We start from the raw sequence: 10000 nt of genomic DNA on the forward strand, positions 1-10000 counted from the left end.
CTCTTCCCTCAGACAACGGCTGTCAAGCATGAGAAACCGCGGGTAAGCGTTGCCTTTGTCAGTTGTGCTCTCGGTGTTGCTCGCCTGCACATTGGTTACTTCTGTTTTGATTTTTATTTATTTGTACCGTTTCATCGCAGTCGATTTTTTTCATCACTGCACAGTTTGCACTAGTACCGTAAGGTACCGTTGATCCGCCGCCCCCCCCCCCCCCCCCACCCACACACCATGTCGCTTTCCAGCTGGGTTTTCGGCAGGGGACGGGAATTAGATCAAGGCTGTCAAGTGCGGTACGATGTACAACAACGTGGAGGATCAGACTCGATGTGCTGGATTGTGCAGATTTTCATCCTGGATTGGCATGTATTGTGTACAGCAGTGCATGCGTCGGTTCGACATCGTATACGCCGAAGTCGCTTCACGGGTAGAAAATCGACAGGGGGCGGGAATTAGAGAGGGGGCGGATCAACGGTACTTTACGGTACTTGTAGATTTATGCAATGTGCATCTGGAGCTCTATTTGAATGCCTACGTGTTGTGCAGTTGTCCTTTCATAGCACAGCACTGTGAGACCAGTAATGTTAACGAACATTAAAATTCTAACGATTTAACAAATTTAAACAATTCGTTAACATTTGAAGTCGTTAAGCACAGAACAATTATATGTACATGAACAGTCATTTATCGGTTTTTGAGACGGAATTCGTTAGAATTTCACCTCGCTAACCCCCAAAAATCCGGAGATCGTTAACGTTATTTTTGACGTTAAAATATCTGGTCTTACAGTATCTGATTTGTAGTGCGTGTTAGCATACACGTAGACCTCCAATGAGGCTCCCGAGAGTGGTGTATTCATTGTATTCCCACAAGAGAGGCTGCGTAGATAGCTGTTCAGTACGGCGTAGAAGTCTGCCCGACGGCACTCCGCTGGAAGGTAATTCCATCTATCAGCGGCCACGTAAGGCAACGCGAAAAGACCGTGTTGTGCAGAATCATTAGGTAGGGTTGAAACGATGGTGGACTGTTCCCTCAATGTACATTCTTTTCTGTGTTACCTCTGCTCTCTTAGAAGCTGACCAAATTTCATACAGGACCACTGCCGTCCATAGCAAAGCAAAATCGCAAGGACGCACAGGTACGGCTTGTGGCACCGTTCTAGCCAGGGTCGCACTGATGTGAAAGCCTGTAGCTAGCTAGCTAGCAGGGTTTCGAAGTCACCTTTTACAATGAGTTCCCGTGGCTAACGGATTCATCGCCTTCTGCATTCTAGCCTCAGTGTTTGGTGTAGGGTACGTGAAAGGGTGCCTAGGTGCACTTAATGAAATGGAGGGTGGGGGGGGGGGGTGGTGCAATCTGAAGGTTCTGCTTGCCACCATCTATGACCAAAGGCAGCACACTAAAACTAGCCCCACAGTATCGGTTGTTTATACGGATTTTCGTCTGTTTCTTTTCTAATGTGAAAGCTGGAGGGGTTTGGTACAGTAAAACCTGGTTTAAGCGACCACCCCACGGTGCAAGCAAAAGCGGTCGTTAAAGCCAGGTGGTCTTTAGAACCAGGTCCCGCAGTATCTGTGTAGACCTGTCGGTGCATGGAAAACGGTCGTTAAGAGCAGGTGGTCGCTAAAACCAGGTTTTGCTGTACTATAAGGGCATGATAAATCTTAATGTGCTCGACATCATATGTGTTTCGGATTGTGTGTGTTTGTGTGTGTGTGTGTGTGTGTGTGTGTGTTTGTGTGTGTTTGTCTAGATTCCCCCGCCACCGATCACCAAGGAAGATGCCAGGCGCGGAGTTCTCAGTCTGCTCGAGCGAGGACTTATTCCGGTGGGTGGTGAATGTATAATACAGCGAATGTGTTGATATAGACATTCAGTGCGGTATCCACTAGCTGGCGTTCTGTGTGCATAGAGATACAGCATTCGATGAGCCCTTGGGATTCGTAATGCACATGGATATTGAAAACACTTGCGATACAGCGTGCATAGTTGGTACAGCAAACACTGGCGATCCTCCGTGGGTAGTTTTGTGTAGCAAACACTTGCGACGCACCATGCCCGGATGGTATAACGAATGTTTGATATACATAACACAGGGAGATATAGTACGTGAAGTCATGCTGCAGACAACATAACATTATGGGACGTATTTGTCAAAAGTGTTGCAAGCCCAGAACATTTGAAACCACATTTGAGCCACAACTAAGGCCTTTGTTTTCAGACCTTTGCTTTGCTATCCGAAATCGCTCGTAGTGTCCAACCGGTTTGGGTCTGATTTCCATCAGTGAAGTATTTTGGGTGATCATCACTTGGTTAACACGTGACACTGTTCATTTTGTAAGAAGCCTCTTGTACAGGAACCGCTGAAAGATAACACAATGGTTGCAATGTTCGCAAATGTAATGAGAACGTTAGTGCATGCGATACACAATACAACCTGAACTGGTCATGCTGAACCACAATATACAGACAACTTCGCGTATAACGACACTCGGCGGGGCATCAGAAAAGTGTCCTGATTCGCGAAGTGTCGTTATACCCGAAGTCCCATTATATGTATAACAGTTGGATGTGGCTTTGCTCTGGGCATGGAAATTCTGTCGTTATTCGCGAATTGTCGTTATATCCGCAGTCGTTATTAGCAAAGTTGACTGTACTGTAAAACCGGGAATTTTCGGAATTACGCTACTACTTTCGGTATTTCCCAAAATCAACGGTTCGGCAGCGCTAACATTTCTAAACCAGTTTTCCAGATCCAAAAATGCGTTTTTCACACTGTGTGGCATGGCATGGTTGAATTTTAAGTCGCATTTTATTTTCGGTAAAAATTGCCTGCACCGAAGTTAAAAAAAGAAAGATGTCCACCGAATTGTTCAAGTTTTACAGACAGCGTTTGCACTATAGAACACAAGAACTGCGCAATAAACACTGTGCAGTTTGTTGTTGTGTTTTGTATTCAGCCTGCAACTCAGATTGACATGGACCCACCACTGTTCCAGCACAAGCAGCTGCAGCTAGCAGCGGCAGAGGAGCGCACGCAGAAAGGCAACGTGATGGACGAACAGCAAGGTTGGTAGCGCTTTGTTCTCCTCCATCTTAGCTGATTGGTTGGATGGACTGTTAAGCACCACAGAAGTGCCAGCCCGTCTTCGGCATCTCACCTTAATTAAATTTGGAAGCCAACCATCCCGATTCGGCCGGTACCGTTCCGATATCGATGGTGGCAATAGGCATCCAAAAGCGCATTTGTCACATACCTCATAGCTACAATTGTAAACATTTTCATACCTAGGTATGTCATTGCCCCGATCTCAGGTTTGCAATGGTTGGCGGGCATGATCCTGGGGAAGCAAATAGTATGGCTGCGTGCAACCATACAATCTCAAGCGGTTCTGTAGTATTTTCCTTTTGGTGTTTGTCTGTCCATGCTCAGCCAGCGCTGGTGGAACGTTTGTAACCGGCGTAAAGGTAGGCAAACACTGCTAGTTTGTATTTGTATTTGTATTTTATGGATTCTCCACAGGCCTTAGCCTAAATCGAGGGAGTCTCCGTCAACAGTTTGTCTGAGTTATCTGCTGCCTAAATGAGGAGAGAATGTTGAACGGGCGCTGCTTGTATGACGGCTACACCATAGCTTAGTGGGTAGAGCATCGCTGGCCTCAAGCGAATGTCCTTGGTTCGAGTCTTGGTTATGGCAGTCCATTTTTCTTCTTCAAACTTTTCCTGTTTGCAACTTTACCTCAAACTAGGGAGTGCCTAATTCAGTAGCAATAATGCTGTTCATTTTCTTTACGCGTTCAAAGGTGAATCCCTAGATCCCAATGGATGTGTTTTTTCTTCCAACCTCTTTCAGATGAAGCGCAATGTGACATTCCCCACGGAGCCGATCTTCGACTCTGTGGATGATGGCCATTATCCGCTAGCTGGGGACACTGCGGAACATCTGGTGGAGCAACGGGTGGAAGATATGCAGCTGGTTCCGGTTGAAGATAAGGTATGGGGGCGTAAATACATACTAAATTACATCTCCATCCCCTCCCCCCCCCCCACTGCAGATACACACACATTATGTTGCATCATCCTGGGCTACAGTGTCAACACATATGCATAAGCATTCGTTTGAATGCACGTACACACATGTACACACATAGGCATGTACATATACGCATGTACACACACACGAACGCACACACACACACACATGCCCTCCTCCCCCCACACACATAATACACACACACACACACACACACACACACACACACACACACACACACACACACACACACACACACACACACACACACACACACACACACGCGCGCGTGCGCGCACACACACACACACACGCACATACACACACACACACATACACACACATACACACACACGTACGCACACACACGTACGCACACACACACACACACACACACACAGGCTAATAGACTAAGATAATTATGACTGTTACAATATCACTAGAACACCGGGATTTCCCCAACTCTAACTCCATGGTGTGGCAGTATTGTTTCATCCGTATCTCTGCTCCTGCTGCCCAATGCTAGACCGTTGCAATACCGACACTAAAATCCGAGTCGACATCGCACACACGTCCTGTTCGTCAGTCTCATGCCGCGGCAGCGGGTCAAGGCAGAGAACGTCTACCCATGGCGACACAGCAGATCAGTCTGCAGCCGGTGGATCAACTGGACGACGCACGGGACGACCAAGTGAGTCTTTCGGGCCCATAGAGCATGGATACGTTGCTTGATACTCAGCTCTACGACATTAGGTTATTGTTATGGAAAGGCTGTACTCAAGTACTGATTTCCAAATTCTCATACATCGTCACAACAGTGTTTTAAGATGGTCCCTGGGTTACACGTGTTAGACTAACCTTTTGAGCACACGTCATGACCACTGCCACTGTGACACGCGTGACGCGACGTTCTAGAACGTCACGAGTCAGTACGGAACTACATCGATTCGGCGTTTCTTCCGTGGCGTGGCATCGAGCTGTACCGCTGCACAGAGGACTCCTAGGATGTACGAGTACAATAAAAAAAATGCGAGTCGCTCCGTAAGTTTGAACTGGAGTTACATGCGCGTGCATACATTTCAAAATACCAATTTCGCGTAAAACTACCTTTCTGAAAACGGTCATAACTTTTGTAATCTTTGTTGTATTTCCAAAAAAAAACAGTTCTGTGCTCAGGATACATGAAAGAATCGTTTGAAATCAAGTTTGCTCACATAGAGTGAATTAAAATTTTTTTACTGCGTGGCAGAGGTTTTCAATGGGCCCGGGCTCAAAAGGTTAAAAAAAAGTTGTATTATAATACGATTATTCGGGCCAGGCCCCTTAACCTCAGGAATTCTGTTCAATCAAGGTGACCGCTCAGATAAGGCGACCACCTGTCCCTGAAAAGTGAAGACCACTGAAACCAGGACCAAGGGATGCTATTTCCAGTCAAATGACCCTGGATAAGGAGACCACCTGGTAACAGAGACCACACTTTTGAAGGTCCCTTGAGCGGTCGTCCTAGACATGTATCACTGCAGTGTACACTTCTAATCCCCCTCCCCCCCTGTCCTCCACCATCCTCTCACTGTCAGGGGTCGATCCAGGGGGGGGGGGGGGGGGGGGTTCCGGGGTTCCACGGAACCCCCTTAAAGTTCCAAATCACACTCCATCATTCACCCCAGTGTCTGGAGATATGTGGATTTTGTACTTCCTCCGTATACAAAAACTTCGTGACTTTTTTTGAAGGCTGCGCATAGCTCTGGAATTGTTCCGTTTGACTTGGAATAACACTCGTGGCATTGTCTAACCTGTTTACAGACTATATACAAAGAAAAAAACAACTCAGACGAATGAGATTGAGTTTATTCAGAGTCTTCGTGGCTCCTGTCATTGTCACCTGACGACGCTGACTCCGCATCGCCAAAAGTCGCTGCTTCGCTCGCATTTCGCTCAGATTCTTTTCAGCTGCAATGATGATCCGCCGCGGGACTTTGGCTAGCGTACTCTTCATTTCCAGAGCTGTGTACGAATCGGTGTCGACTATATTCAGTCGTTCCAACCCGCGACCTCCATTATGCCGTGAAACGAGTCGCCCAAGCACATCCACACGCTTCGCATTTTCTCGGCAGGAGAATCCTCCCAGCATTCTACAACGGCTTCGACGAGGTCCCTCCTAGGCCACAACGGAGACGTCTGACTGGAGTGGAGAGAGGCGAAGAAAGCCAGGTCGTCGACATCCCGATCCGGAGTCTGCGCTGGTTGCACGACGACTGAAATGTTTCATCTTTCCGTGCGAGTGGAACCGATTTATGTTCTCACGCTGCGTATGGGGCCGCGCACCGCAAGTAGACCCAGGTGCTCGAAGTCCGTACACGTTTACAGTGTGTGTTTGCCGAGCTGAAACTCACACTAGAAATGATCAATTGCCAGAATCCTGCTCGTGGGTGGAAGGTATCTTGTCCAAGTTTGTTTTGAGGCCAGGCTCGATTGAACCAGGCCATCTTTCGATCCGATCTGTTTCTCTGGAGTTCGCTCATTTTTCATATCAAAATTTGGTGTCGCAGAGGGTACTCTAAGTCCGTACTGATCAGAGGTGACTCGAAATACACACATATTTCTGCTAATTGCTAACTTGCAATCCCTCGGTTACGACGAAAGCACCGAAGGGATATGTTTGGCATGTGCCTCCACCGGTATTTCTTGCAAAAGCGTAGTTTGTTGCCGAAATGCAAGCTGTTTTTAGTCGGCTCAGAGAAGAAGCAGCTGCGCTGTGAAAACCGCGGGAAAACAGTGGTGGAGATGCCAGGAGTGTCAACCTTTCTGCAAGGATTGGTGGTTCTCTGTAAATTCTTCTCTTCTGGCCATTGTCAGCTCTAAGCTGGCTCTTGATGATTGAGTGAAGGTCTGTTTGACGCTGTGTCCGTTCGAAATCGGTCTTGGCAAAGTTGATTTTTGCATGAAATGTAACCCAATTTGTATTTCGTATGGACACTCGAAAACCCACTCCCGTGGTATGGGACTTCTGCTGATCGTAGATCCCTGAAAATTGGTACGCGAGGAGAACATACCACACTGTCCCCTCCATAAAATATTTGAGTCGAATACAATAACAGAACATGAAATTATGGGCGTACGAACTTAGGATACCATGTACGGACTTCGAGCACCTGGGTCTACGAGCCTGGCCAGTTTCAGGGCAGCGAGTGCCGCGTGAGTCGTCACTCCGTACCCCCGTGCTCCAGGCGTGAGCTCCACTTCGTCACGGTGTCAGTTTCGAGCAAGTAAGTGTTAGTTTTTCTGTTATTTGACTCGTGAGTTCCTGTCGGCAGCGTCCTCACACGCATGGCTTCCGTGGAGAATCTGTTTGAGATCGACCAAACCTACCTCAACATGAATGTGCGTTGTCGATGACAGCCTTTGGCCCGGTTCGTTGAGCAGGTTCTAGCTCAAAAACACCGTTGAAAAAAAGTCACGAAGTTTTTGTATACGGAGGAAGTAGAAAAAAGAAAAAAAAATGTACCACTGGAGACCATGTACTGTACATGTACATGTAAAAGAGAGAGGTTCCAGGCTGTCCAAGAGAGGTTCCAGGCTGTCCAAGAGAGGTTCCAGGCTGTCCAAGAGAGGTTCCAGGCTGTCCAAGAGAGGTTCCAGGCTGTCCAAGAGAGGTTCCAGGCTGTCCAAGAGAGGTTCCAGGCTGTCCAAGAGAGGTTCCAGGCTGTCCAAGAGAGGTTCCAGGCTCTCCAAGAGAGGTTCCAGGCTGTCCAAGAGAGGTTCCAGGCTGTCCAAGAGAGGTTCCAGGCTGTCCAAGAGAGTGCTCAATACCGAGAGGCAGAGCTAGTTCAAACAATAAGAGGACGGAAAAAGTGTTTTAACTCTGAGTTTCACGCACTAAGCGATCATCAGAAAACAGTAAAATATTGTTTGTGTTTTTGCATGTACATCTATGATGTTTGTGCTCATGTAGCACTAGTGTTGCTCTGCATGCATGAGCACAAACCTAACCTTAACCTTGTTCCTTGTGCGTTGTTGTTCTGTGATCGCAAACGCAGATAGCAGCGCTGGCTGGAAATCTTCAGGATGCTCTGCGCCGGGTGCGCAAGTTCACCATCCAACATGGCGTCACTGTCAAGACATCACAGGTACGTGATTAGCCTGCCCAGCCCTCAAGGCAACTCGTGCAGTCGACTTTGTGGGTTGTGGCATGTGTGTCCACGTTTGTGTGTGTGTGCGTATGTGTGTGTGCGTATGTGTGTGTGTGTGTGTGTGTGTGTGTGTGTGTGTGTGTGTGTGTGTGCGTGTGTGTGCGTGTGCGTGTATGTGTGTGTGTGTGTGTGAATGTGTGTGTGTGTGTGTGTGTGTGCATGTGTGCGTGTGTGTGTGCTGTGTGGTGTAGACCAAGCTGAACAGTGGCGGTCAATTCTTCAGCCTTGCTAGCTGTTGAATGGTGCAATCCCAGCACAAGCTGCTATGGCTTCTGCTGTAGCATCGCTATCATCGCCTCCGGCGGTGGGCGTCCAATGGTCCAATGGTGTGTGCGTGTGTGTGTATTTGTGTACGTGCGTGCATTGTTGTACCCGTGTGATGTATATGGGGTTGAACCGAGGGGTGGCGAATGCATGAACAGATGAATGCCTGGGACTACATGTGTAGCGTTGGTCACGCGTTGGTCACGCTACAAGCTCAGCATTTGCGTTTACGCTCAGCGTACTGTGAAAATACGACGTTCGCTACAAGCTCAGCATTTGCGTATACGCTCAACGTACTGTTCATTACGACGTTCGTTCTACCATACAACGGTCGCATGATAGTACGTTTCTGGTTGTGATTATTTTCCATAAATTGTGTTTATCTTATCTTTCACAATGAGTTCAGAGTTTTACTGCTAAAGACAGTTTTGCCGTTCTAGAGAGACAGAGAATTGTTAATAAAGTAACACGTTAGTTAGTTTCGAGTTGTTAGGTTGTTTTGCCTCCAGGCCCGCTACACTAGTACATTGGTTAGGTACGCATTTGGAGAAATGCATTTCACTTGAGGACCATCAAAGTGAATATCTTCACTATCTTGTCCCGTACCGGGGACTGACTACCTATAATCGTTCGCCACATTCGATTGCCTATGGCATTCAGCAAGTTCAAGTGCCTATGACATCATTCATCATGTTCGCTGTTCCCCTAACACTCAAGCCCATGCTTTGAGCTATCTTTCTCAACTTATATTTCCGTAGCCCCCACCCTCACTGCAGATACAAGGGATCATCGTGAACTTTCACCAATGAGGGGCTGCTCTGCACAGATTTTTAACTTCAAACTTTTGTACTCCAGTATTTGCTCTCTGAGCTGGATCTCTGTTCTCTGCGCTTTGATCTACAGGAATTCCTAGAGTTTCGTGAGATGTATCTCAGTCGGTGGGGAAGGTAGGTGGATTTTTCCCCTCTCATGCATGTTGATGGGCCAGTGTGGTCTGTGCATCCGGGAGTGGTGGGTGCTGGTATGAGCAGTGCCTCCATTAGCGCTGCGGTGCACTGATGACTCAAGATCAAATGCTACTTAGTCACACATGCATAATATGCATTGAAAACTGTTGCCGTGTGCATGTACTGTCAGAAGTATCTGTGAGTCTCGCAAACATGGTCAACACACAGCTCTCTACTGTCGTTTAAAGTTGCAGCGCGCTGCTTTTTGTGATGAGGCTATATTGCCTCTTTTGGGAGGATGTTTCATGCTGGTTTTGATGTGAATGAAGCTATGAACAGGATCAAGTGTTTACGTCCATGTTTCTGTGGCTGTGCTGGAACTGCTCTATTTCGCCTTCAAGTCAAGCGCTTTGCAACACATTCTTGCCTGCTTTTAGCTTTACGCCCATGTTTCTGTAGCTGTGCTGGAACTGCTCTATTTCGCCGCCACTATTTACCATTAGCCATGTCTCCCCCCCCCCCCCCTCCTCCTCCACCCTACATAGTGGGTCCATTTTTATTTGGCATCT

General features: G+C 47.5%; 1 protein-coding gene across 1 annotated transcript in view; it reads left to right on the top strand.

The window, feature by feature from the left end:
• The window catches only part of LOC135826415 (IQ domain-containing protein H-like), a 39034-nt gene that overhangs the window by 6264 nt on the left and 22770 nt on the right, over positions 1-10000 (top strand). Inside the window, exons 5-13 of the mRNA XM_065339029.1 lie at positions 1-42; positions 1070-1135; positions 1751-1825; positions 2958-3066; positions 3431-3465; positions 3851-3991; positions 4557-4721; positions 8068-8157; positions 9388-9431. The exon at positions 1-42 is cut by the window's left edge and continues 84 nt beyond it. Of these exons, the coding sequence (XP_065195101.1) occupies positions 1-42; positions 1070-1135; positions 1751-1825; positions 2958-3066; positions 3431-3465; positions 3851-3991; positions 4557-4721; positions 8068-8157; positions 9388-9431 (767 nt within the window). The remainder of the gene's footprint in view (positions 43-1069; positions 1136-1750; positions 1826-2957; positions 3067-3430; positions 3466-3850; positions 3992-4556; positions 4722-8067; positions 8158-9387; positions 9432-10000) is intronic.

This window comes from Sycon ciliatum, chromosome 10, assembly GCF_964019385.1.
Source record: "Sycon ciliatum chromosome 10, ocSycCili1.1, whole genome shotgun sequence".
Classification (NCBI taxonomy): Eukaryota; Metazoa; Porifera; class Calcarea; order Leucosolenida; family Sycettidae; genus Sycon; species Sycon ciliatum.